Source organism: Metarhizium brunneum, chromosome 1 (genome assembly GCF_013426205.1).
Source record: "Metarhizium brunneum chromosome 1, complete sequence".
Classification (NCBI taxonomy): Eukaryota; Fungi; Ascomycota; class Sordariomycetes; order Hypocreales; family Clavicipitaceae; genus Metarhizium; species Metarhizium brunneum.
In genome coordinates, this window is record NC_089422.1 from 3526276 (window position 1) to 3554061 (window position 27786).

The 27786-nt window shown below is 51.6% G+C and overlaps 6 protein-coding genes across 6 annotated transcripts; 3 read left to right on the top strand and 3 right to left on the bottom strand.

The window, feature by feature from the left end:
* Positions 1 to 2926: 2926 nt before the first annotated feature.
* On the top strand, positions 2927 to 3187 carry G6M90_00g010750 (uncharacterized protein; the record flags this gene model as incomplete). Its single annotated transcript, XM_066129695.1, has 1 exon — positions 2927 to 3187. One exon carries the CDS (start codon positions 2927 to 2929, stop codon positions 3185 to 3187), a length of 261 nt encoding a protein of 86 aa, XP_065985619.1.
* An 8172-nt stretch (positions 3188 to 11359) lies between these two features.
* G6M90_00g010760 (uncharacterized protein) lies at positions 11360 to 14048 on the top strand (the record flags this gene model as incomplete). The annotated part of the gene is made up of 3 exons (XM_014693958.2): positions 11360 to 11401; positions 11681 to 11864; positions 12067 to 14048. 3 exons carry the CDS (start codon positions 11360 to 11362, stop codon positions 14046 to 14048), a joined length of 2208 nt encoding a protein of 735 aa, XP_014549444.2.
* A 1715-nt stretch (positions 14049 to 15763) lies between these two features.
* G6M90_00g010770 (uncharacterized protein) lies at positions 15764 to 16745 on the bottom strand (the record flags this gene model as incomplete). Its single annotated transcript, XM_014693957.1, has 3 exons — positions 15764 to 16234; positions 16306 to 16574; positions 16649 to 16745. The coding sequence occupies 3 exons, from the start codon at positions 16743 to 16745 to the stop codon at positions 15764 to 15766; spliced, it is 837 nt and encodes a 278-aa protein (XP_014549443.1).
* Positions 16746 to 18125: 1380 nt separating this feature from the next.
* CAH (Carbonic anhydrase) lies at positions 18126 to 19106 on the top strand (the record flags this gene model as incomplete). The annotated part of the gene is made up of 1 exon (XM_014693956.1): positions 18126 to 19106. The coding sequence occupies one exon, from the start codon at positions 18126 to 18128 to the stop codon at positions 19104 to 19106; it is 981 nt and encodes a 326-aa protein (XP_014549442.1).
* Positions 19107 to 19980: 874 nt separating this feature from the next.
* Positions 19981 to 23465, bottom strand: cta3_1 (Calcium-transporting ATPase 3; the record flags this gene model as incomplete). Its single annotated transcript, XM_014693955.1, has 3 exons — positions 19981 to 22339; positions 22394 to 23002; positions 23065 to 23465. 3 exons carry the CDS (start codon positions 23463 to 23465, stop codon positions 19981 to 19983), a joined length of 3369 nt encoding a protein of 1122 aa, XP_014549441.1.
* Positions 23466 to 26165: 2700 nt separating this feature from the next.
* G6M90_00g010800 (uncharacterized protein) lies at positions 26166 to 27198 on the bottom strand (the record flags this gene model as incomplete). The annotated part of the gene is made up of 2 exons (XM_014693954.1): positions 26166 to 26505; positions 26582 to 27198. 2 exons carry the CDS (start codon positions 27196 to 27198, stop codon positions 26166 to 26168), a joined length of 957 nt encoding a protein of 318 aa, XP_014549440.1.
* Between the last annotated feature and the right edge of the window lie 588 nt (positions 27199 to 27786).

Here is a 27786-nt window from a genome sequence, read left to right on the forward strand (position 1 = left end):
GAGAACTGCGGTGTGAGCTGAAGAAGTCGTAAACCAGCCAGCCACAGCTTTGGTCGGTCGTCTTTTGATTGGGTCGTCTGGTGGAATGGGAAAGGGAGGGCTGGTCCGCGTGAGAACTGCTTGCTTTTGTGACCTGTCGGAATTGTCGCGGGAGCAACGAAGCACACTGCAGAACCCGGCCGCCATTCACGGAGGAGATCAAGTGATGAAGTCGATGGTGATGGTGGATGACGATGAAATTTCGTACCCTCATGGAACGCCCTCAGAACTGACAGAACTGTGAGTCCAGCCCCAGACTGACAGGGTCATATGGTTGCCTTCCGGTGAGATGCATTCGAGATTTGGTACTTGTTGCTCTCAATCTCACACAGGCGCCTCAAGGCCAATGCGCCCAGGAAAAAGCACCGCTGGCTTGGAGCCAAAAAGCCACACCTGTGACGCCCAGACTGGTGCTACCAGGGCCGCGAGCCTTTCGTCGTCCGGTTCAATCTCGAGGCATATCTCCCCCACTGCATCAGGAACAGCAAGCTTAGCGAAGTCGCCGACATATTGTATGGAATTAGTATTTCGTATGAAGACGGTGAGGTGCGAAGGGACCGGGATGCCCAGATTGTAGATATTTCTTTTGTTCGTACATGTAATTGGAGGTCCTACACCGGCTCAAAGTCTTGGGTGAACCTATAATCGGTCCAGGGCGCAATAAGCCATGTCAGCATTAATGCGCCAGTTGGGGTTTTTCTTCTTATTGTTTGCTGTTACTACCTTTGTTCGGCAGCCTCCTCGGGTCCTTGCTAGATGATTATGCGTCAGCTACCTTTGAGTTCCTGCACCCGCCGTGCCCTCACCTGCAACCCCGAACTATCAAGAATGCCAGAACATGTACGTATTATTGACTCTTGATGGTCAGAGTGGTGGTGTTACTCGATGATGAACGGGCTGCAGTCTATTTCAGTAGACATTCCCATACAAAGAAGAATATGCATTACGGGGCTCTGAGTTGTACCTGATTCTGGCGAGTGCGTCGCTCTATCTCGGCTACGTCGTTGATACTATAATCAACAAGGCTGTAAATAGTTCCCTCTGCCTGCTTGTCCACAGCCGAAGCCGATTAAACGAAAGTAGCTCTCTTGTTCACCTCCGAACTACGCATACGCCCTCCAGGTTTTTTTGGCGTCCCAGTGTGCCACCTGCCTTCGTCAATATGCGGCGCATCAATTTGCTTAGGGTGCCGGAGATATAGAGGAATGCGAAAAGGCCCAATAATCACGATTCTAAGAGAAATTCAGTAGCACTGCTTAGCATTTCTTCGTGAAACAGGTACGTGTTCCAACGGGCAGAAGTAGTACAGTTGCGTGATCTGACACCTCGCCCCTGATGTGTCTTAGACTTTACCACGCGCTCTGTCAAGTACATCGCCGCAAGGAAGCAGAAATACTCCGTGCTCTCGATCTGGTCGACAGATCACAGTATCTTCCTTTTCTAGGCGACCTATCTGGGTGGCATAATGCAAAAGCTAACAATCCCTAGGACAGTCCGCCAAGGGTGGTCTTGTCTTTGTAAGGGACTTTTGTCACTCTCCTGTTAGCCTTTAGGTGCCGACGACCGATGATGTATTCTCTAATTGACGTGACATCTTGGCACCCAATGTTCCACGACTTGGTGTCATGATGGATTTGTGCAGGATCTCATACCGCTAGGAACATTCAGATGCGGCCAGCGGACTAGATGAATGGTCTTACAGATCGACAGCAGATCATGCTTTGATTCTCAGACACAGATCTGCCTTCTTTTAAAACTCAGCAAAAAGGCAGTGGGCAAGCGGTGAAGGAATCTCTTGCATGGGAAATGTCTCACGGGGCAAGCGGCGCTTGAGCGGGTTGCTGTCTCTGCGAGATCAGCATGACAGGGAGCATTACCGCTTGATAAAAGTCGGGTCTCCGATGATCAGCGATTTACAGTTCTGCCATCTGATCTCTTCTATACAATCCGGATAGAAGGTCTTCTCAGCATAGAAACTTTGGCATCTGCAGGTATTAGCCCCGTATTGTTGAAGTTATTGCCGCTGCGCTGTTTGCATCGGCTCCAAGAAAGGAGGCACTCTGCTGGAGGCCGTCCGCTCCTCAAGATTGCAGCTCATGCACGCCAAAAGATCACAACGATGGAATAATAAGCTCATTTATCGACGGTCTTGTTGAATCTCTTCGGTTTCCCGGTTTGGAATATGAAACCAGAGGTGGCATTAAGAGCCGTACTGGGTTTTCTTCATATCAAGTGCAAGGGGCCTTGACTGTATTGACAGTCAGGCGCTGAAAGTCGGCCGGTCTTGAGGGGTACTCTGATAACAGCGCCTCGTATGTCACTCTCGCATCGATCTCAATAGGTTATAAGGGAGAGACGTCTGGGCTTGTTGTGATGTTCATATTGTAAAGATGTCTCAATCACAATGCAAACACGTTGGGCCCACAGTCGATCGGCCAGTTCCACAACCAGTTCAGTTACTGCCAATATCTTCATTCGACGGTTATCCGCCTTGCATTTGTGTCAATGTCAACTCCAGGCCCGTGTTTGGTGTTTCGTGATTGTAGAGTCAAGGAGGTCGACATAAAGTTTTTGCACAGACGCGGATTTCCACTAGCAAGAGTCAAGAGAAGATTGGTCTTGAGCTGTTGCCCGTACCCATGAGTTTCACAGTAGCACCGAATAGGCGACATGCTTGCTATCCAAGAGACAATTCTGGTCCACGGATATTTAGGGACGTCCAACTTTAAACGGTGTCATGGCGCTTTTGTCGTCTATGCCAAATGCCTACCCTTGCGGCAACCATATCTCCAAATCGCTAATTGCTGACTCTCACGACAGGGCCGCCTTCAGAAGAACCAAACTTTGTAGATTGGTTAATGCTCTCGTGTGTCATGCTCATGTCAACATGAGGTGTACTTCAAAGAAGGCTAGGTGTCTTGGGCCTGAAAATTTGAGGTATTACACGCTGTCATGTCGTGGTATGACGGGTGGCAACATGATTGGTAACCACTCGCATGTTTATGAAGGCGGTAGTGTGACGAGGCACCAGCCCCCGGGACTCGGCAAGCTGGCCGAATCAAAACCACTGCCAAACCAGACGGGAGCGCAGGCTTGCACTGATGGCCACTATCAGCCAAAAGGGGCTTTTGAAGCTCACAGCCCCTAAGATTGTTCTCATGTGCTCTGTGTGTATTGCAATCGGTATTGCATAAATGGTCATAGTAACACCGAGTATGCTGTGACAACGTGCGCATCATGCGTGGGCTCTTGGTGTCTTCAGAATGACCCAACGTACTGGTTCGGCTGGTTGGAAGCATATGTACTCCGTACATACGAACCTTCGAGTACGTGCCCTTGCCCTGCCATCCATGGAAGCGCGAAACAGTCAACATGTCATCCAACCTAGGTGGGTTTCACCAGTCCATGTGTGCATGCCTACATCATCGAGTGGTTCGCGCTTCCGTGCCATGTCAAACACGCTGTGCCAAAAACAGCTCGGGCCACGGCACCACTTGAACAAACATACAGGACATTGGCCCAAGCCAGATAAACTTGACACCAGTCCGATCAACGAAGTTTCGTAAATTATGTTGGCGGTGATGTGGCGGTGGCTCTTGGGGGTTGGAGGATTGAACCCCACACGAAAGCGAATGCAGTGAGCAATGCTTGCTTTTGGGCGCCTGATTTTGCGCCTTGGGATCGTAATCTCGGCCAAATATAATGGCTTTAGTATCACAAGATCCGCCCGGAAGGTTTGTGCATGTCAACATGACCCTTGAAAGCGCAAAGCGCAGTGTGGCAGACCTCGTGTTGTTCTCCCTGTCTCTCCCTATTGTGCGGTACTAGTAGTATTATTAGGTGCTTGTGCCTCCCTTGCCTCAACTCGACGCTCAGTCGGGGCTGCGTTAGCGGGCGTAGCGACGCTTGTACCTTGCATATACACGTTGGGCTGCCTCGTGCGCCTTCCGTCCAACAGAAGGTTATTGTTGCACTGTTCTCCTTCGAGTCTACCCATCTTCTGTGATATGAGCGAACTCGATAGGCCTTCCCATCCGTGAAAAAGCTTCGGTTGCGCACAACAATGGCCATTGCCTGAAGATACAACAGCGCTTATCACAGCCTTTTCTGGTGCGAACAGTAGCACCTCAGTATTGGTACCACATCCGAGTAGCTTAGCCTGAGGCCATTAAAATTGTTTCCCAGAAATACTAGGTCCTTTGCTTCGTGTACCAAGTGCCGCAATTGACACGGCTGTGACAGACGGGGTGAACTAGAGAACTGTGTTGGTAGTAGTAGATCGCCGGGGTGTGCCCCTGTTCGGCCGGCAGCTAAATCACCAAGACGCCTCCAAATACACCCTTGCAGCGTCCCCTGAAAACGATCGTCGCTACGAAGCTCCAGGTTGTTTGCGGTGAGTGGCTGCTCATCTGGCATTAGGCAACCATATTGTTTTGTTTGCTCTGGCTTGTCCGGTCGGCTAAGCAGGAGAAAGAAGTTGCTGATCAGGAAGTGTGAGTGAACGAGAAAACAAGTTGGAGGTAGAGTCTACACTAGAAGTGATCTATGTCGGAGCTTAAAAAATATGTCGACCTTGCTGCATTTCAGTTCCAGTAATGGCACTTCATAGTGATTGGTAGGTAAGATGTGTGCAGTACCTTGTACGGTAATTTTCGGCCGATAAAGCATTCACTGCCCTGTCGATCTTACCTTGAAGGGAAGACAAAGTTTGTGCCATTCACGACGGCTCAGCGTAGACGATACAACGCGCTGGTGGCTGGATAAACAGACGCAAAGAATGTTGTAACTGGGAAAGGTTAATCTGCGGCAGTTGGGAATGTCGAGTCGGACTTGGCTTGGGGAGCCTGGGTCGCACCTGCCGTGACAACCCTTGCTTGTTTCCATATTTCCGTTATCCGCCCGCTGTGCGGAACCCAAGGCTCCAAGGCCACCAGGCAACAAAATGAATCAACAGTCTCTACGGAGTACTCCGTACGGGTCGGTGATTTCGACTCGGCTAATATGCACTCTGCATTGTGATACTACGTACTGGCAAAGAGCTGCATCAACCTTGTACATACAGTTGCAAGCCGTTCACCATCTCGCACGATCTCCACAGCAGCTAATCAACAGCCGAACCATTCAGGCGAACTGTGGCTGGTCACCCCTGGACTAGTCTTGGCCCTGGTCTTTGATGATCGGTTGCGTCACCAGCGGCCGCACAGCGCTTGGCCGTCAATCAGGGATGATTGGTACTGAAAGTCTGCGTCTACCAACGGCAGATGGTGGAACAAGAGACGATGGGCTCCTTGGATCGGCCCCAAGGCAATGACTGAGTCTTGCCACGAGCTCGGCTATCACCCTAATGCCGCAGGCCCGCATACAACGACTACTGGGCTTCTTTGGGACTTCAAGGCGCGAATGCAAATGCGTGCCCATGCTCTGTTGCTCTGCGCTTTGTACGAGTTGATTCGGTCGGTCGGTTCTCGATTCTACCATATATGTTCGTTGTAGAACGTTAAATACTCTCCCAACATATTCCCGTATTGCCGGCCAAATCTGAGTCTGACAGTTCTATTTGGAATAGATTTCCTTGACGACGCCATTGATGACGACCGAAAACCCCTGATCCGCTTCATTCCAGCCACGCGAACCTGCACCTAGTATTGAGCATGGGCATTGGGAACAGGTAAAGTGGGATAGTGGCACGCTAACGCAAGTCAACAAATTAATTGATTACGTCTACTAGTAAGCACCAGTTGACAAAACGAAATAAATCAAGCTCAAGAAGTGCAAAGCCACGCAAGTGGCACCACGGTCAGGGATCCCTAAAAGCGTGCAAACTACATGCAATGCTGACGAAGATTAAAGTAGTCAGACCAATTCCATGACACGGGAATACAGCTTGATAGGCCGTTGGAGAAACACTTGAAAGAATATGAAAGGAATGTTTCTCGAAAGCAAAAGGATTGAGGTGAGACAAACTTCATCAAAGGCTTGCGCCAACAGTACTCTCCTCTCGGGCTGATAGATTCTGCACAGTTTTATTAGCATACCATTCTGCTTCAAGGCCACCACCACCATAGGTGTGCCGTACCTTGCGTTGGCGTCAGCGCCAACACCCACTCTGTCGCTCTGTTGAGACATTGCTACGGAAGTATGGTAAGTCCATTCTACAATCAAGGCTCATCTTGGTCTTTGGCAGCACGGAGGAAGTCATCAGTCTGCACGAAAATTTCCAAATTTGATTTCACCAAACCTTCTTCGCACTCGTAAAGAACTGGGTAGAATTTTCTTCCCATGGTACGTTAGCAAATCAATGTGGACATTTATCAGTATTTTATCGAAGAAGGAGCAATTTGCGGGGACACGACATTTTATCAGGACACGTTCGGTGTTAAAAAAACGGTTGGCGGATCTATCCCCGACACATATGCGCATTGGCCACTGCTTACCCCGTCAGTCCAATGTTCAAATGGTTGAATGCAGTCCACTGGCAGGGGTTTAGGTGCCACTGCATCATTTGCGCAACATCCATTGCTTACACCATGAACGCACAATAGAAGCGCCAGCCGGAGCGACGAAATGGTGGTAATAAACCGGAAGGACAATTGTGGTATCGATATATTTGACCCGTGCGATAGTAAGGACACCGTTCTATGCTTGAATCTAGTCCCTCAGGCCACGTTGGACAACCTATTTCGCCCTATACCATTCATCACATGCCAACACCACCCACTGCCAGAGCCGTGTCAGTTACGCCGGTATTGCTTCTGATGCCATATGTCAGGCAGAGGCACCGATATATAAACTGGATAGCACTGGCATCCCGAGTCAAGATCAGATTCGTTCTGCGCCTCGATGTGTGCTCTAATGTCGACAGACTACATCCATATTATTATCTGAAACGAGATTCGAGGAGATGAACCGTAAAAAAAATTACACTTGGCTACCCTACATTGTCTACTGCGTGGTATTTGATTGCCATTTTCAACATCGCCAAGCCGTCCAGATAGACTCATTGGTCAATGTCGGCCGGAGACTAGCAGCAAAAGGAATTCAGAAATCCCGGATCCCAAGAGACCCAACGGCGTGGGACACATCCAACCAGGCGCATGAATTGCCTTGCCGTTGCCCACGAATGGGAACCCCCGGCCCAAGACAAAGCGGTGCTGGGGCCATCATCTTTTTGCTAGGTACCCCAAGTGACGGGAACCGCATGCAATTTGACGTTCACCAACAAGCTCTCCACCAAGGTTCGATTCGGCCTTATGGAGCACCACACTTTGATATCGGCTCTGCCGCTAGCCAAGTGGAGGTCCCGAGGTGCTGCTGGAAACCTTTACCTGCGGCTTTGTTCGGGGCACGCTTGGACTGGTCTGCGGAAACGTCGCGGGACGGCCGGCAGAGCCGAAAGGCAATTCATTAATTCACTATTGTTACGGTACCTGGAGCGTCTCAACCAAGCTTGTTCAAAACCGAGGACCACGGTGGAGTCTTCAGATTGTCAGCAAGCCACCCGTTGCGGTGCTGGTGCTGTGCGGGAATGCCTTCGGCGCTCCATCCCATCAAGCCACACATAAGCCAATGTGAATTTCCTGCCATCTGTCTCCCTGTGACGAACAATTGGCCGATGCACAGACCTCTGGACATGGACGGTTCCCCCAGGCGGCGTTAGCTTAGCGGAAACACCAACGAAGCGCGTACAACATGCAATACTGATTCCGGATTGTAAATCGACGGTATGAAGGCTCGACTGGGGAGATGGCTGCACGCCTGGCTCGCCACGCTAATAGAGAAGACGGCACATAGTCAACGTGGACAAAAGCGAGAGTTGAAAATGCCCCCCCGGCCGAGAGATGCAATCCTGGATACAGCCATTTATCCCAACATTCACCCGTCACATACATGACGACATACAATTCCGGGGGACAAAAGCCCACGCTCACGACAAACCTCGAACCGGGGGGATTGATGGTACAGGTTGCGCCTCCATGCGCCCCCGTGGTCTGGCTGTATCCCGTTTTGGCGTCGGGTTGCCGTCACACCCTGGTCGTGATGCCCTCTGCCGCCAAAGCCCCGCCTTCATGCTCCCCGGGTATCCAACAAGCCGCATGTGCTAGGCATTAGCGTTGCGCATCCACCTCTCAAGTGTGCCCAGCTGGGACGCTGCAGGCTGTTGTGGGCTGAAGGTGGCCAAAGGTAGCCATTTCTGGCCGGGCTGGCCTCAAAAGTTGACATTCCTGCTTTTGTCTTCAAGCCCAAGCTCGCACGACTCTTGGCTTGGCTGAACTGGGCTGGGCCGGCCGGGCCCTTCCCAGCCGATGTTTACCTGACCTACCAGAGCACAATACACAGACACCAGGGCGCCGTGGCGTTATTTCGTGTTGCTGAGGAGTATGGACTACGGAGTAGTTTGGTACCAGACGCTAACTGATCGGCCGTAGGGACGCTGCCATCGCCCGCTGCCCATCACCAGCCGACTCCTTTTGGATCCAACAGCTAGACCTTGTCAAGCCACCGGCTCTCACTTCAGCGACTTACACGAACCGTGCAAACACACCCACAGCGTCGGGACAGCCTTGCATTTTTTTGGTCCCCAAGGGTCAGTTCGCTGTTCCTGCCTATTACTTCTAGAGACGCGAGTTGGTCTAATTTGACGTGACATGACCCTTGATAGCTAAGCTAGCCTTGCTCTCTCGCGTCAGTCTAGGCATTGTTAGCAGCTTTGACCTGGTGGCCGTGGACTGGCCGAGCGCATGGAACTTGGAACATCGCCTCGAAACACAGACTTGGGCGGGCGGCCAGCAGGTTTCTATCCCGAACCCTCTGCTCTGTGATTACTACGGGGTGCCTTGGTACGTATCCATCGGCATTTCTTTTACTGGCAGCCATCTCCATTTGGACTCCCATTTGAACTTCTGCTCTGTCCATTCTACGTGTTGGCGGACCATGGCGCTTTACACCACATATTTTTTCCCCCCTTAGCACTTTCCCCCCAATAGCACATCCTGGCTCCAGATCTTCATTTCCGGATGGCTTCATACAAATACCATGTCCTGCTCAGTGATCTGGCCGACCATTGCATCCGCAGTCGATCCTATCCGCTTTGCGCCCCCTGGCTCCTTTTATTATCATGCAGTCCACCCGTATGTATGTACGGAGTACTAGTGGTATCGCGTTTCCCCCACACGCCCCTTCTGGATCTTGAGATGTGGTCACGGTCACGACTGCTCACCACACCCCCATCCCTGCATCAACCACCACAACTGCCAAGACGCACACAGGCGTCCTTGTTCGCATTTCCTGTCATTCGCCACCCTTGCAGCGTCAGGATGTCGGGGTTCTCAACGCCCATGGCACCAACTAGGGCTGCCTAGCCCGGTGCCCATCTCCATATGTCAACCCTGGCAACTGGCTTGTCCCCAAGATACCCGGATGGAGCCGCTTTGCCAGTTTGCTGGGTTTGGTCGCCGTCCTCTGAAATCGACGGCAGGAGACTGAAGGGGATGCACTGCCTTCGTACCGTTCGTCCAATCTGCTGCGCCAGAGAGGCCCTTGGCCTGTTTTGGCCGTCCTGGAGGTCATATTGCGGCACCTACCGGGCATGCCTCTGATGCTATCGCTTGGAATCCATGTTGAGCATGGACGAAATACCGGTTTCTTATTCACGCCATCCTGCTGGACGATATGATTACAGCTGCAATATGGCGGGACCCGCTTTCCATCTTGCGTTTTATCTATCTTCCTATGTTGACGTGCATCCCAAGAAAAGAGGCTCACGGTGGACCGTTCAAAGCCGGATATCATCATTTAGCCTTCTTCTACTCCGTACTCCCTGCCCTTGCTTCCAATACTTCCAGTTGCTTTTTCCACGGTGGCCTTTGCCGTTGTACTTTGTATGCTTAGTACGAAGTACACAATCGTTTAGCTCTTAGGCCCGGTGGACGCTACTACTCATTCCACCAGCGCCCCTAGCTGGATGGTTGACCAGCATTGCGACTCGACGCAGGGCATACATTTGTAAACCATCTGCAGACACCAACCATCCCAGTCTCCAAAAGAAATGTTTGCCCATAAAAAGTTCATCCCTCCTGGCACACGCCCCATAACAACCCGAGACTTTGACTCTCCTGAATCTCACTTGCGTCTGAACCAGACTCTTGCCCTTCTCTTTACCGTGTCAGATATCCATTGCCATCAAGACTTTCAGTCTACTGCTTCCCGCCACAATCATACACATACAGTTTGCCAAAGCAAGTTTTCAACGGCGTTCTCATCCCAACACTAAGCTAGTTGTCTCTTGCAGAGCTTCATTTCCCTCCCTGCGAATAGTAGTTCGGAGGTTGTAGCCATTTACATCTCCACAGTGCTTAACCGTTAGAGGCGTGTGCCCGCTGCGTTCATGTAAGTCGATCTTTAACTTTCGATTCTATGTCTTCCCATAGTTTCCCAACTCAAGACCGCTGAATTCCCCTCATGATCAACCTTCCTGTGCCGTAAAGAGGCTTGCGAATTCACGCAGCATGCTGACAGAACCAGCTCAGCCTAATATTCGCTACAGAAACGCTTACCCGTCATATCTAAGCACGTAGGAAGCTACGGCGGAGAGAAGTAGTCCCAACGGGACATCTGACAGCGGGTTGTTCTGTATCACGAACATACGAGACTGCTTGGCATTCCTCCCTTTTTGTCCTCAGACTCCCGAAACTTGATTCCGTCAGGAATTTCCTCTCTACTCACTTCGTCTCCTCTCGCCAATGAGAGGATAGTTGGACTAGACATACTAGACCATTATTGTTCTAACAGAGTTGCTTGCCTCCCCATTTGAGAAGGTTGGACCGGGAAGGGCAAGACAACCCACGCTTCTTGTAAAGAGATCTTCTCTTCTTGGAATGCACCCGTTTCTGCTCTGGATCGGGACTGTCCTCTGCCACTGCCAGGATCTTTCATCGCGCCAGTAAGATGACCCCAGTCTTCCTGCTGTCTCACTCAAGCCCCCCTTCTGGGAGGGGAAAGAAGCAAACCCCCATGGGCGTTTAACTGACATGTCTCCGCAGCATAGCAAAAAAGCATACACCTCCACATTAGTCTTTACGCCTGTACCATTATCAAATCTCCGACAGAGACCAAGCGCTTCCCGAAGGCAAGGGAACCCCTCTTGACCGAGTGATTCTCTTGGATAAGACCTCGACGAGACCTAGTTTTAACAAGACCCGCGACCACCTTTTCTCCAACCCAAGACAGTGGTTGGCATTTTTCAATCATTTTTCCTTTCTATCTCTCCTAGATTATTTGTTTTGTCATCAACTTGCTACTATCCTTCTCGTCTGACAGCTTAATGTCTGTTGCTAAGGTTCAGTCTCCATACAAGCTCTTCGAGGTGAGTCGTGAACTTAGACGTTGTTCCAACATCTTGCACCAGCACGTAAGGATAGAAACGCTTTGGCTATTCTGATTCTTCCCCCTTCGTTTCCGGTCTCTGTCTATCTTCATCGTTTGCTGCATCTACCGTCTGCCGAACAATATTAGCAACAGCAGCTTGGCTTGTTGCTTGCCAGCTACGGGAGAGCACTACGTACGCCTGGCTGGTTCATTGGCTTGTGGTGACATAATTTGCACGCCATGAGATTGCGGCAATGCTAACAGGGTCTACTCACAGTTGGGACTCAACACAGATAGAACTATTATAGTTGGAGAAGACAACGGGCTCGATTCGCCAAACACTCTTGTACTGAAACACGAAGAGGCCGTTCGAGGAGCCGACGGAGGAGGTCCACGAAGGGGTTCTCTTACCATTTTAGACATGGCAACCTACGGTAAAGCCCAGCTACCCTCGGTGCCAGGTAGGTTTCCGATTTTCTTTTCCCAACGTATCCCGTTGTCAAAATGCGGCGGGGCGATCATGGTTGTGGCGAAAAGTGTACGGCCACTGAAGCTAGAATTCTGTGGAGTCTGTCTTTGGAAGCTACAATCGTCGCGATAAATTTGCCAATCTGGGATGTCTTTGGAAATATGGTGGTTGAGCTAACACTTGCTGTTGTAAAGGTTATGACGCAGCTCGATATCAAGATTCAACATACGACCAGTACCCATCTCAAAGCTTTTCTGTCCAGCAAACGGAAAAATATGCCCAGCTGAACCAGCAGTCCTTTGCATCTAACAATGCAGTCGCTCAATACATGCCCGCCGGGCCCACCGTGGTGTCTTGTCAGCCAATGTCCGGCGTATTCGGAACGAAAATCTTTATGAAGATTTCCTCGCAATACGATCTACTTCCCATATCATCTGCAATACCGTATTTCTCAGTTAGCTTTGGATCCGAGAAGGTGCCTGTTCAGGACTTCACCCGAGACGCTCAGGACACAACAGGCTTCGTGTACTCGTGCAGTGTAGATGCTCCGCAGCCATTGGTCACGGGCTGCAACGGCAACAACGTGCCTTTATCATTAATTGCTGAAGGTCCATCTGGAGAGGAAATCTCGCGGACGGGTGCAGGGTCTTTTCAGTATCTTGAAGGGTCTGGGGATGACATCACGCGGACAACCAAGCTTCCCAAGCATGACACAACGGCACCTGGGCCTCAAGTTGATCAGGCGAGTGCTTCGCCAAAAACAATAGACACTCAGCTGCCTCCGGACACAGCTACAAATAACTACGAGTACCCGTCGCAACAGAGCCAGTATGCAACGACATTTCCTCAGAGCAACGGCGACATGATTACCACGTACAGAAGCAGCAGCTTTGCGGAGCCACACTATCGACGTTCCGCGCCGTCCTGGAGCGGCTATGGCGGGCCTTTGGGGAGCACGAGAAGCTCCTTGGATCACTCAGCAATGAGTAGTGGGCGGCCAAGCTTGACGCCACTCCCGATGCCTTCCTCCGCTGGCAACGGGGCCCCACAACTTATCCGCACCAGTACCATTGCCAACGGGGCAAGTGGCAATGGATCCTATCATCACATCTCGCTCTACTCCAGCAAGGCTGTTCTCAAGATCATAGGCAAGTTGGATACCATGGCCGAGCACTGGAGCGAAGAAGAATGGGAAAATCGACGCCGCATTGTCATGTTTCGCAAGTCTCAAGCGGGTTCAACTTTGACGGCTAATTTCCGAGCTGTTCCGGTCAACGAACGACCACAAAACAGTATCTGTATCTCGTGTATCTGGTGGGCAGAGAAACAGGAGTGCTACGTGACGTCGGTGGACACTATCCATCTGCTCGAGCAGCTTGTTGCCGCGCCCAATCGCTTCAGCGTCGAGGAGAAGAATCGAATTCGTCGAAACCTTGAGGGCTTTCATCCGTTAACAGTGTCCAAGTCGAAGCCTGACAGCGAAGAATTTTTTAAAATCATTATGGGATTTCCCAACCCCAAGCCTCGCAATATTGAAAAAGATGTCAAAGTATTTCCGTGGAAGATCCTCGAGCCAGCACTCAAAAAAATCATTGGCAAGTACAGCGCCAGCCCGAGTAACTCTCTGCCTCACGGCAGTATGATGACACCTGTGAGCACAACTCCGTATGCACCTCTGCCAACACCTCCAGGACACGGTATGGCCTCGCAGCAAAGCCTCCCATCTCAGCATGGTGATACTCATAGCCAGTACTCGGTGCACTCAGGCCATCATGACCCCATTCCATCACCAAGGTCGCTGTCAGGATCACAGTCCACGTGGACACCATACACCACGGCGCCAGCATACGCAACATCTGCACGCGCTCTGAGCCCTACGAACCGACATGCCAGCCCGCAGCAAGGCCATCAACATGCGCCTCCCATGCGTATCAATACAAACCCGCTGCCAGCGGTCACCACATACGATTCTCGAACCGTTTCGACCGCAGGATACAGCTCAAGTGGCTTGCACACGCCTATCAGTCAACACCCGTCCTCCACAGCAACACCACCGCGTTGGGACAGCACATCAGCAAGTTATTCGGACAGCTACTCGAGTCTAACCTCACACCACCAGCCCGGACCTTCTGTGTATAGCACCGGGGCTTATGGGGATGGTGCTACTCGAGTCTAAACTGTGAATAATATCAAAGCATGGGTCGAGGGGCCGAGTGGTTCAGTGCTTCCCTTGCATGGCGGGAGGTGAACATCCGGGATCTCCTTACCCACCATGACAGGACAGATGTCGTTCGTGTGCAGTGAGACTGCATGCCTCTCAAAAATCGATCCAAGCCAAGAGGAAAGCGAGGCTTGCAGTGGCCTCGTGAGGCCGTCTCTGGACTCTGGAGGGTCAGACGGGAGAGTCAGGTGATCATAGCCTCATAGGTGGTTTGAGGATGTGAGCGGTTCGTTGTTGTTGGCCAGTCCAGCCAATCACAACCCCACGTCACTCACACACCTCCCACTGCTACAAGGCGGATGTGGGGATGGCATCGCGTCACACTGGCCGGGCCAGGTGCCTGGAGGCTGTTCACCTGCCGGCCGCCCCCCATTCGTTGTGTGACCAGACCAAACGAGCCACATCCGCCGGCTTGTAATCCATCTACTTGGGCTCCAAACCGCGACCTGCGCTTCTGCGGCTGTTGGGACCGAAGCATTCTGAACTCTCATTGTGTTTCGTCGGCGACCAACCTTTTTACGCTCTCCCTGCTGTTCTGCGCGGGTTTGGGTGCCTTATTGTCCTACGACAATATTTTAAAGCTCTCTCGGCATATATTGTGTGTCATGCCATCGGATTAGGCTTGCTTTGCTGTGCTACCGGAATTTTTTATTGATTGGTTCTTCGTACCCCGGCCGCGTCATTACTTGGTTGACATGACAGTCTTTGTGTGCCTGACATGGCTCAAAGAAAAGTCAAGTGTCTCACAATTGGTTGTATCGTACTTGACAATGGCACTTTTGACTTGTACCTTGAGTCTGGGATCTCTGTTTGAGAGGCATATATATAACAGATATATACCCTTGCGGATGAGTTTTGTGTTTGTTTGGATCTTGATAAGTTTTGGTGGCATATATGCCTTACCTGCACGACGTGTTTGGATTTTTGTGTTTTGGATTTTTCTCTTCTTCTTCTGCTACCGGCATCAGAATGATTCTAGCTTTATGTCATGTCATGGCAAGAGTGGGAATCGGAGGGGATTTTTTTCATACTAGGTCTGGGATAACGGGGTCGTTGGAGGTACGGTGTTGCGGAATATCATTTAAGAGCGGGAATTTGGGATACTGGCAGATTGCAATAAGGAATGCATCGTCCTGCCAAGGTCAGTCTGGGAATTGAAGGTACATGGATCATGATAATATTAAGCTGTTAATAATAATTTCTTCTACTTATGGCGTGGTTGTTCTCATGCGTTGTGCCATGCCGACTGGGGCCGGCGATGCCAATGATTAAATGTGGCCTTGTCCACTTGTAGTGTGTGATATGCACCGGACAGCTTTACAACTACGTATATATGTAACCTTTGGGTGATTTCCCAAGGCTGTTGGGCAGAGACGAGTGTGTATTTGTGTGGCTAGTAGTAAGTTAGTTATCTAGCACCTCTATTTGAAAACAGTTGTACGGGACAGCAGGGAAACACAAAATTTCTGTATCAATACAGCTACTTGGAGGACTAATACTATATACGAAAGGGTAATTATCCACATTCTGACGACTCTCCCTGCACCGTGAATCATGTACATGTACATGTCCCACCCATCACTTATGGTCACAAGTTCACAACAACGGCTCTCATCGCCTCCAGCTAGAGCACCCATTCACCAGCTACAGCGGTTTCCCAATCAGAAAGCCTACTGAACCCGAATACTCTCCCAAGTGCCAGTCTTGTCCCCGTACACATACTGCGTTGCAGCCCTCCCGGGCCCGTCGCCACCGGCATAATCAGTAATGGTAACGCTCTTGTAGTAGGCGACGAAGGGCTTCTTGCTCCAATCAGCATACCCGCCGGCCCAATCGATGGTTCCCTGGGCAGAACCTGGTTTGCCGGCTACCCATGTGCCTAGCTTGATTTGCATTGGAGTTTGGGGAAAGCCTGACGAGGTGCCTGCCTTGCAGTCCTTGGCGAGGAGGGTGCGGACAGGCTCGCCATCGATGGACCACACAAGCTGTGTCTTTGTCCACTCGATGGTGTATCTGTGTGCCGAGCCGGTGGGATTGCTGACGTTGTGGAACTTGCCGCGGTCGTAGGTGGACGTGTTTCCCTTGGAGAAGTAGTTTGTTTGGACACGGGCGTTGTCACTTCCGATGATTTCCCAGTCAATCTGGGCGAATCGGCATCAATATCTGTTTTCTTATTCGATAGGAAAAAATACGGGCTCGGGAGCCTACATACCTCGTCGAGATCGTCGGACTGGAGAACGGCGCTGGTGACGATGCCGGCCCCCGGAGCGGCCTGAATGTCGACTTCGAACTTTCCAAAGAAAATGTACTTGGGCGTCTCGATGGTAGGAGCATCTGTCTGCTCTTCAATCTTGAACGCGGCGCCGTTGACTCCATGTGTGATGGTTGTTGTGCCAGCACTGGGCGTGAATACACCACAGGTGCCTTGGACAAGGTCACACGATGCTCGCTGGTTGCCGAACGCAGAGTTGGGGGGACATCCTGTCCACGTCGTGGTCAGCAAACATGACACTGCTTCTCTGGGGGAATAACAAGAGGAATATCCGTCTGCGTACCGTCGCGCAGCTGCGGGTTGCATCTGCTAAATGACTGTCCAAGGGCGACGTCGGCCGCCGCAATGGCCAGGAGCGTTGCGATGGTGCTGGAGAGCATTCTGTGCTGTTTGGCGCGGCACAGTTTGGCGATAGGGAAAACACTTGGTGTTGTCAAAAGCAACTTCTTAGGTGACTGAGGAAAAACAATTCGCGTCAACAATAACGAAAATAAATCTCGTATGCAGTGTAACGATGCAACCGCCTGTCACAAGCTGTCCCACATGCTTTTATGTAGATTGCATGCCGCTTGCCTGAGCCGCAGTCTGTCTCTTTTTAGTTTGTTCCTCTTGAAATTGCGGTGTCTTGAATGAATGCCGATCAGAACGCAGGGACGTGTGGGTAAAGGAGGAGCATCCTATCCCTCCTTTTGTGTTTACTATTTTTATTTTTTGAATGATGTCTTTGCTTTTTTTTAAGGGACGAGACAGGATGTTGGCGTGTTTCTGAAGGGATATGCAAGTGTACCGATCGAGAGGGTTTGGGGGTCTGGGCAAGGGGCCGCGATGCGAGATGGACAAGGAAGGCGTGTTGGGAAGGCGTGTTGGGAGGACGGTATGCAATGTATACAATGTACATGATGTGTTGTTGGTTGGGTCAAGAGGGATAGTGCCAGGGTCGAAAATACGAGCCTGGTTCATTCTGAGTAGCTTGACAAGTTGGGTTGAAGCATATCGACGAATGTTGATGCTGTCAAGACGTCGGCTGCAGTCGTACTTTTTTGTACGGAGGAGACAAGAGCATCTGCATGCGCACAATGATGGAATAGACCACTCGCATGTGTTACTGTTCCACCAACTTGGCATGGGGAAGACGATCAACTATGCGTTTCTTGAAGATAAGGGCAAGTCAATACCAGAACCTGCACATGTGTCCGACATTCCCAGGCACCATCATCTGCCAGCCTCCTCAAATCTGGGGCATGTTGGACGAAGGGTTAGGGTTAGGGTTAGGGCTTACAATATCGCGCCAAGCGGAATGAACAATACATTGACACTGTACTCCGTAACACACACCGTTAATGCCTTCACTTGCTGGTAATGTGCAATGCTTTCGTCTGCACCACTCTGACATACTAACTCGACTGATGCAATAACGTTCATGGTACGCGATTCCTCCCGAAACCGGCCCGCGCCGGCTCGAAAAGCTCAGTCTGTTGGTCACAACGCCCCTCCACAGTTAGAGTTACAGTTTGACAGGTCGATCCGATTCATTCCCTGATCCTAGCGATTAGTTGCTCCATGCGGAGCATCGAAGCTTGGGGGATAAAGTCTGGTCAGTAGCTTATCGCAGCTCAACAAACCAATCGACCCCCAGCGCCGATACAAGACGGGGTCTCTGCCCCAACTCCCAGCTGCACGCTTCCGCCTCACTACTCCGTAACTCGCCATCATCGCACCTCATCCATCGACATCGACCCCATTCGACTTCATCCGCCCTCATGCTCCGCGCCCGCCCCATGCTCGCGTCCTCCCTCCGCAGCATCGCGCGCATCCCGACACAGCCATCCTCAACAACTCCAACCCTCGCCGTCTCCCGGCCCATCATCGCCGTTGCCGCACGGTTCGCCAGCTCCTGCTGCAGCTCTGCCCCTCCATCAAACGCCTTGGCGTTGAGGACCTCCTCCTTGTTATCCCCCCCTTCCTCCTCCTCCTCGTCATCCGCCTTCTTCACTCCCTCCGCCTCCCACCTCTCGCCATCGCCATCCTCACACTCCTTCACCACCCTCAGAATGTCGCCCGACGGCTCGCCCCCCTCGGCCGAGGAGGTCTCCAAATATCTCCGCCAGTCCCACGACCGCCTCTTCGAGCACAACCGCGCCTGGGCCGCCGAGAAGGCGGAAAGGGACCCCGGCTACTTCGCCAAGCTCGCCGAGGGCCAGTCCCCCGAATACCTCTGGATCGGCTGCAGCGACTCCCGCATCCCCGCCGAGCAAATCACCGGCCTCGAGCCCGGCGAGGCCTTTATCCACCGCAACATCGCCAACCTCGTCTGCAACACCGACCTCAACGTCATGAGCGTCATCAACTACGCCGTGCGCCACCTCGGCGTCAAGCACATCATCGTCTGCGGCCACTACGGCTGCGGCGGCGTCAAGGCCGCCATGACCCCCAAGGACCTGGGCCTGCTGAACCCCTGGCTGCGCAACATCCGCGACGTCTACAGGCTGCACGAGAAGGAGCTCGACGCCGTCGCCGACCAGGAGCAGCGCTATAACCGCCTCGTCGAGCTCAACGTCGAGGAGCAGTGCCGCAACATTATCAAGACGGCTGCCGTCCAGCAGAGCTACGCCAAGAACCAGTTCCCCATTGTCCACGGCTGGGTCTTTGGCTTCCACGACGGCCTGCTCAAGGACCTCAAGATTGATTTCCAGGCCGTCCTGAATGACGTCCAGAAGATTTACAATCTGGCTGATGCCTAGGGAAGAAGGGGGCGGGGTGGCGAGGCAACGCACACACGCATTGCATGGCCGGAAACAAGACTGGATAACCACCAGCCACTTGAAAAAGAAAAAAGAAGACCTGATTTTGGTTGCCCCTGCGCAACTGGTGTAGAGTAGTAGTTGTGAAATGAGCGATTGGGTGTTGGGCTAGGCTACATGGCATGAGCCAGCGGATGCGGACATGAATTAACACGGGACCCGGAGTTTGGTGATGATGATGGGAATAAAGTCAACAACAGGACAGACGTCTTACTTGGGCCAGAATAAAAAGGAAGAATTGCATTCATAGACTGTCTATTTCGTGCTTTTCCACTTTGCGACTCCTGCCCCCCCTACGTGTCTGTTGTCTGTGCCACCCTCCGTCCATCCCATCCCATTCATCTGTTGAGAGGGCGGGCAACTTGACTCTACACAATCTCCCACCAGGTTCGATGAAATATCAACATGAAAAGACGTAACTTGCTATAAATGCAGCCATGCCAACCTCGTCAACAACCTAGCCTCCCTTCCACAAGGTCCATGTATTCCCTTTCATACCCAACTCAAAGCTCTAGCGTAGGATTTGACGACACTGACATGCTTTTGACGTGTGTATATTCGATATCATTTTTTTATCAATTTCATTTGTTGCTAACTGCTGTACACTACCAAATGTTCTACTGCTCATGCGTGGCCAGGGGTCAGCGGTCAGGGGCCGACAAGCGTCTTTAGAAGCCTTATTAACAAAATTTCTTCAGCTACATGCAATGTGTAAAAATATATGATTCCCTTCTCTTTATTATGTCGACACAGATTAACACCTCATGTATTAAAAACTTCCTTCTCTTTTCCAGCATATTCGTGGCAATTAACTTTACACATGTTCAGTCCCCTGAACAATACCCTGGTTACCGCGCGAAGAGCTGTATCGAGACACGGAATCGCCAGTATCCTTTCGTGAGAATGAAGCCCAAGTCTTGAAGCTGGACACGGACAAGGTCTTGCGGAACTTGGGTCCTTGGTCATCCGGGCCTCCCTGACCCCATGCGCCGCGTTGAACTGGGCGATCCTCGAGCAGGTGGAAACGCCGCTTGATAAATTTCCATGCCTCGATTCCGGCAACAAAGGTGATGGTGAAGCCAACGGACAAAGCCCATTCCCACGAGATGCCCTTGTGTTTGAAGAACTTGGTGTTGAGGAAGGGGATGTACACGACGGGAAACACTGACAAACCACCCAGAATAACAGACCAGAAGAGAAACCTGTTGCTGTACAAGTCCTTGAAGACGGGGAATCGACTGTCGTCGTCGGGATTGAGGTGGAACATGGATCGTCGCAGACTCTTAAACTCCCAGGCTGAGATGAGGATGAGCCACGTTAGTTCGGCAAAGGTGGCCGCGCGAGCCCTGAAGACGGCATCGCAAACATCAGTGTATTCAGTGTTGCAATTTTCGCCCAGGTCGCCGTTATTAGCGCCGTAGATAATGATGCAGAAAGTGCACATTGTGCAAGCGCCCATGATGACTCCGTACACGATCATATCGACGATGATCTGGTTCGTGAAAACACCCCGTCGTTTGTCCTGTGGTGGTTTGCGCATGACATCGACGGCAGCAGCCTCTCGGCCTAGACCAAAGGCAGGGAATGAAGACGTAACCATGTTGATCCAAATGATTTGCAATGGTGATACTGGGAAGACTGAGAAGCCTGTGTGGTCGACAAAACCGAGACCGGCGATCAAAAGAATGACCTCGCCCACGTTGGAGGTGAGAAGATGCAAGACAAACTTTTGAATATTGTCAAACATTCGGCGGCCTTCACGGATGGCGGCAACAATAGAATTGAACTTGTCGTCAGTCAGGACAATCTTGGAAGCTGACTTTGCTACATCAGAACCAGAGCCCATGGCGATACCGACATCAGCACGAGAAAGGGATGGAGCGTCGTTGACACCGTCACCCGTCATGGCCATAAATGCTCCACGTCGTCGAAGTGCTTCAATCATGCGAGTCTTAGTGTCGGGAGCACAGCGGGCAATGACGAGGGGAAGCTCCTCGAGGGCGTCGATTTGCTCATCCGTCATCTTGTCAAAATCGGTGGCTTTCTGAACAATGGACTGGGCAACCTTTTCGGGCAGGACACCAAGGTTCTTGGGAATGATACCGACTTCCTTGGCGATAGCCTTTGCAGTTTCGGGGTGATCACCGGTAAGCATGTGAACCTTGATACCGGCTTGAGAGCACTCTCCAATGGACGGTTTTGTCTCACGGCGAGGAGGATCATAAATGCCAGCAAGCCCAAGTAAAACAAGATCCTTTTCAACATCGCCGCGAAGCTTCTCATCTTCTGCGGCGGATGACGACTGCTTTGCCGTAAATCGACCACCCCATGGGCGGTAGGCAATGGCAAGGACTCGCTGACCCTGGGAAGCCAGAACATTCATCTGGTTGAGAACATCCTCTTTGAGTTGGTCGGAGATTGGCTGCTGCTCGGCACCAGTACCAATGTACGAACATAAATCTAGAATTCTCTCCACGGCGCCCTTGGTGAAAACCATGCTCTGCTCGGTTTCAATGATGGAGCCGGCTTCGCCAGCAGGTGCATCGTAGATCACAGACATACGTTTGATGGAGCTGTCAAATGGAAATTCGGCAAGTTGTTTCCAGCCTTTTGTTTCAAGGCTCTTCTTGCCCTTATTGAAGCGATGAGCAAAGACTTGAAGCGCAATTTCGGTTGGCTCGCCAGTAGTCTGCCATTTTTCTTCCTCGTCATCATACCGGACAGTGGCAAGGTTGCAGAGAGCAGCAGACAGTAGGAATGCTTGAAGCTCATCCGTCATTGTAGTTTCGGGCTCTGCTTCGGGAGCTTGCTTGGCAGGCTTGGGGTTCAGCTTCTCGTCAGGGACATCGAACTTGAGAACAGCAGCACTGCGCTCTCTGTCGTAGTCGCGCTTGGGCTCCTCTTTTTCAACAGCAGGTTCGTCCTTGCTCTGAGAATATGTAACGCGGCCCTTGGTCGGGTCGCTAGGATTCTGCGATTCGCGGACGGTATAGTTGTGCGAGGACGGAATCCATGCCTTGCGAACAATCATGGCTCCTTCAGTCAGTGTACCAGTCTTGTCTGAGCAAATGTTGGTAACTCCACCAAGAGCTTCGAGCGCAGAGAGATCTCGGACAACTACGTTGGCTTTTCGCATGACGGTTACAGCGACCACCATGGTAATTGTCAAGACACTGTTGATGCGGTCAGAAATTTTGAATGTCGATATTGGGTGAGTCGAAACTTACGCCACGAGAGACTCGGGAATAATGGCGATGCCGAGGGATGTGGCATAAATGATGACTTCATTTCGCAAATTGAAGTGGTTGACTCCAAAGACAACCATGGCAAGAATAATTGCACAACCAAAAAGCACATAAGCTAGGGCGGACAACTTTCGCTGTAATGGAGTGCCTTCAGTCAAACCCAAGAACTTGCCGATGAGATCGTATGTTCGCTTGGCTAAGCCAACAAGTGGCTGTCTCTTCCCGTACTTACGCCAGTTCATAGATCGGCCAGCCTTTCGCCGCTTTTTGGCGGTAGAGGCCGCAATCTTACCCACTTCGGTAGTCATGCCAATGGCGGTGACGATACCTCGACCTCTGCCCTTTCGGACAACGGTTGTAGCGTAAGTCATGTTAACGCGGTCGCCGATACCCACTTCGGCCTCAGAAGTGGCAGCCTTCTCAGTGCCAGGAGCGAGGATGCTATTTTCGGTAATCTTTTCGACCGGGATGGATTCGCCGGTAAGCTGGCCCTCTTCACATGCGAGGTTCATGGCTTCAAACATTCGCATATCCGCGGGTACTGTGTCGCCCATCTTGAGCAAGATAATGTCTCCCGGAACGACGTCGGGACTATAGATAAGTTTAGTATGCGTACCTCAAAAAGTGTGTTTGGCATGTAAGCACCGACTTACTTGGAAATTACTTGTGTTTTACCATCTCGAAGAACCATGGCGCTAGGCGAAGACAAAGCACGAAGGGCATCCATTCGCTTTTCAGCGCGGTACTCTTGCCAAAAGCCAATAGTAACATTGAGACAAATAACAAAGGCAAGGACGCCCCCTTCGATATAGTCTTTGATGCCAAAGCTAAGCGCCATGGCAAATGCCAGAACGATGATCATGGCATTTAAAATTTGTTTGGTGAGAATGCTGTACCATGGGATGGTATCACCAATGTCCAACTCATTTTTGGGGTATTTCTGTTGCAGCTCAGTAACCTGGGCTGTGGTCAGACCTTTATCAATGTCGGTATTAAGAGCCTGTGCCGTCTCCTCCACGGTAAGGAGGAACGGGTGCTTTGGGAATTCAGCCATTGTCAGAAGACGGCCAGTGTGAGACGGATTGACCGTCACGCTGCTCGGATGAAGGGCACAAATAAGCCGATGGCAAAATATGCTTCATAGACGTGGAGGGAGGCGTTGAGATCGCCAAAACGACGCTCGGGTGTATAGGGCTAACGAATGATCGCGCCCCTCTGGAGAAGTTTGTTGTTGTTGCTGGTTCTGGTGTTGGGGCCTTGCAAGAGCTCAAGGTCCCATTCCACTTGCAAGTTGAGCTGAATGGATATATACAATTGAGTCTTGTACCGATCTTCAGTATTGGCCTTGGAGACCAAAGACTTTTGCGATTATCAGATATCAACATGATCACAAGGTTTGAAAGCGGGGGGAAGTGGTCATATAAGTACTTCTTCGTCCCGGAATTCTTCTGCGGGCACTCGCTTCTCTGTACATTCTCGATTTGAATACCCAAGCAGCCTCAAGAAAATGCCAAGAGAGCTGGGACAGCCGTGGGTCAGCCAAGCTGCTCGTACCATACATCTAGTCTACTTGGCGATTCTCTGTGTCCAAAGCCAGCCAACGAGTCACAGCAAGATTAGCTTCCGTCCCCACGTTAACTTTGTTAGTAACGGAGTCGATAGGGATTGTGTGGATGGTGGCGTGACGTCAAAACGGGGTGGGCGAATCCGGGATGGCATCGATACGCGGTGAGGCTGCGGGGCATTCCACGTTGAGACATTGCGGGAAACCTGCGCAGTTTGCAGTGCCAAGACATTGGGGCAAAGGCCGGTTGGAAGTGCTCCGGACAATAACAAGGTGACAAATCGTGAAGAGTCTTGTCACCAGGGATCGAATGAAGTTGTCCGGGGATGGAGGAGAAGAATGGAAATGAACCAGACCAGACACGTGCGAGGAACTTTTCCTAGCCTGCCACTAAAGTCTACTAGTAAACTAGCAGGGGAAGGAGCAAGTCACTGAAACAGAGTTGTTGCCAGCATTTGGTAGCGCCAGCCCAACCTTTCAAGACCAGTCGAGACATTATTGCTCCAGAATGAACCCAATCTATTCCGGGAGGCGCTGCCCACCAAGACCGCCTGACAGCTCCTGCCATGGGGAAAACGTGTCGGGGCTCGACAGGAACAGCTTGACCCATCCCGCCTGCAGCTCACACCGATGCAAGATGGTCAATTGACGGAGGACTACCGTCAAGTGTTTCCTGGAGATCGAGGGCATCTCACCTTGCGCATTGCCTGCTTCTCCTTCATCCCCGTCTCCCATGAGCATCGCGTTTTCGTGCCAAGAGGATAAACCTCTCTTGGCGACGCGCGTCGACCAGTCGTTGAAGGAGCATGGCACTGCCAAGAAGCGCAGAATGCAATGGCAGCCGTCGTCCTATTGTGGCGGCGGACCTTGCAAGCCAGAAAGTTGGGAAGAGGTCGAGAGGTGAAGGAGAAGGTGGTTGGCTGGTGTCACCAGGCTCTGCGGCGTCTGGTTGGCCATTGGTGGGCATGTTTGTTAGTTAAGCTTATCTTGGTGCGGTCCCCAGCTCCAGCGCCCGTAGTGCATGGTTTCACGCCTATCAGTGTTTGCGAGACACTGGGGTCCCCTGCAGCATGGGGCTTGGCTCACTTCAGCATGGCCGTTGCTTTGCCGTGCCTGACACAGTCCGCAACCAGACCGTTTGTTGATTGATGGCCCTTGTCTCCGCGACGGCTGATTACGGCAGAACGGAGCAGTCTATGATATGACAAGTCGGTTTTAAACGTTGCTTGTTTGTCCGATTTTCTTCTTTGCTTACAGGCCCAATACAGCAGGTGCATGAAGAATCTTACAGACAACGACAGTCTTTCCTCTTGGCATTATTGACGCTATTCTCGTCCTGGTGCGCTGCGGCTTCCAAAGGTCTCTCTTCTCCTTCGATGCCAAGCACGCCGTGTCTTGGCATGCTGCTGGGTGTTGCTGAGCACCGGGGCACCGAGTCACGTGGCCCCGCCAACACCGAGTGCCCCGCCCCGAACGGCAGAGACTGTGCCTCCCCCGGTGGCGCAGCCGGCAAGTCCGATGCCACTCCGGCGTGGTGCAATCGTGGTGCGATCGTGGAGGCAAACAGGTTGGCCCGCCATGGGTTCAAAAAGCCCGCCGGAAGCAGCCAAGACTTCCGATGCCGATATGTATGATAAGATCGATACGACATGCCACGTGGGCAGCTTCAACGTGGTTGACGCGAGGCCGACTTTGCTCGGGTGTGGCGAGACAATTTTGTCAGGCAGTGCTGTGTACCATGGTTTGGAACATGCGCATTGTATGAACCCTAGTATGACTTGGCATGGTTGCGAATTGCGCATGGTGGGTACATTTCTTGGGATCCTGAGCTACCTTGATGAGAAGGGATATCCATAACGCAGTTATGCCTGGCTCTTGTCCGCTGCGTTTCTAGGACGCCAAATTTCTCCCACGGATATGCAGTTTCCTTATAATATAACCAGATTAGGAGAGAGAAAAAGAAGAGAAAAGAAAAGAAAAGGGACAAATATCTACACGTACCCACAATGTAGCAACGTCTATATATGTATATGTACAACAACAACATAATACAACATTCCAACAGGACCCGCCCATGCATCCCATCTTTACCCAGTCATGCCAAAAATTCATTACGAATTATGTAAACTCCTGAATACTCCAAGTCACACAACTTGCTTGCATCGATGATACCAAACCATTCTCGCTCAATTATAGAGAACCAACCAAAATGCCGGCAATGACGCCAAGAATAAGAGACCCCACGGTAGGTTCCAGCAATGCAGCCTTGGAGCTCTCCGGAGTAACACCAGTGGCTGCAAAGCCAAGATACCAGGATCCAATGTCTGTCAGCTTGCCGCTCTTATCGAGGAATGCCGCATTGGCGCCAACATTAGAGTTGGTGGAGCGGAATGCACCAAAGTAAGAGTAGCGACCGATGCTGTCGAGCTTGTCGAAGTAGTCAATAGTCTGGTTGTAGAACTCTTGGGTTGGCTTGAGATCCTGGTGGGCGAACGCGTATTCTGTTATCCAGATCGATTTATTCGGCCAACTTTACGCCGAGGTCAGCCAAACTTCTTCTTGCGACGACATGGTCAATATCAAAATGACTGAAATCATAAACTTACGTTGCCTCACGTTCGCCAATGTGCGATGCCAAGCCAGCAAAGTTATCGTACCAGTGTACCGGCAGGAAATCCCAGGTGCAGTTCTTCTTGTCCTTTCCGGTGCTAACCAACTCGGAGCAATTGCCCAAGAACTGCTTGAGCCAAGGCAGGCTGTCCCATCCTCCAGTGCATGCCGGCAGGCCAAGCTTCACTCCCATCTTGCCAAGAGGTTCAAAGTTGGCGACCCATGCGAGGGCCGCATCTGCGGGTTTGATGTTGCTGCCTCCATATGCAGAGCTTGTGTCCGGTTCATTGAACCCCAAGACGTGCTTTATCTTGGTGCCGTCATCAATGAGCTTCTTCACGTCTGTCAGGAACTTGGTGTCGTTGGGATCGGAGCCGATGCCCCACATCATGGGAATAAACTCGAATTGATCCTGGGATAGGCTGGAATAGGCTGGTGATGGCGAGCTCTGGTAGTTGTAGTACCATGTCAGATCGCTACCTGACTGCACCCAGAGCTTGTTATCCCCAGCATGCTCGGCATTGGGCGTGAAGACGAGCCCACGCTTGGATGAGGCCGCGGAGCAGATCTCGACCAAGGGGATAATTTGTGCCAGCCACGACGAAGTCCTCATTGTGGATGTGATGCGAATCGGGACCAGCTCGGAGTCAAGCGTCGACGAATGAAGACGAAACGAATACCAAAATGGGAGAATGAATGAATGGGCCCTGGAATCGCGTTGGAATTCGGCGCGCAAGCGTGTCTGTCGTCAGCCCTGTTGTCGCAGTTATTCTCGGCGTTTCTTTCAAGCGCAAGGCAGATCAAATCAAGTGTGTTGCGCTGAAATGACAGCGCCTTCTACGGAACCCAAATGAAAAGAACGAGGAACAAACAAGAAGCAACTTGCGGAAATCAAGCTGGAAACGACAGAGGGCCGGCGCAAATTCTCGGTCACCAAAATGAATGATGGTGGTGACGAGAAAGGAGAGCGCGCGCAATGCGGCCAATTTCTAGCTACAGTTTTGGCGACGTATTGACACCAAAGCGTTGAGCCTACTGCCCTGCCTCCGATGCAAAGTTGGCGCTACGCAGGCGACCAGCGGCTGAGGATCAAACAAATATTGGACAAGGGGCAACGTCTTTGCCATGATACGAGCTTCGAGATCTGAGCCTGGTCCACCGAGCCCACCGCCGGCGGCTTGGCGCATGCAACCGCCCCTAT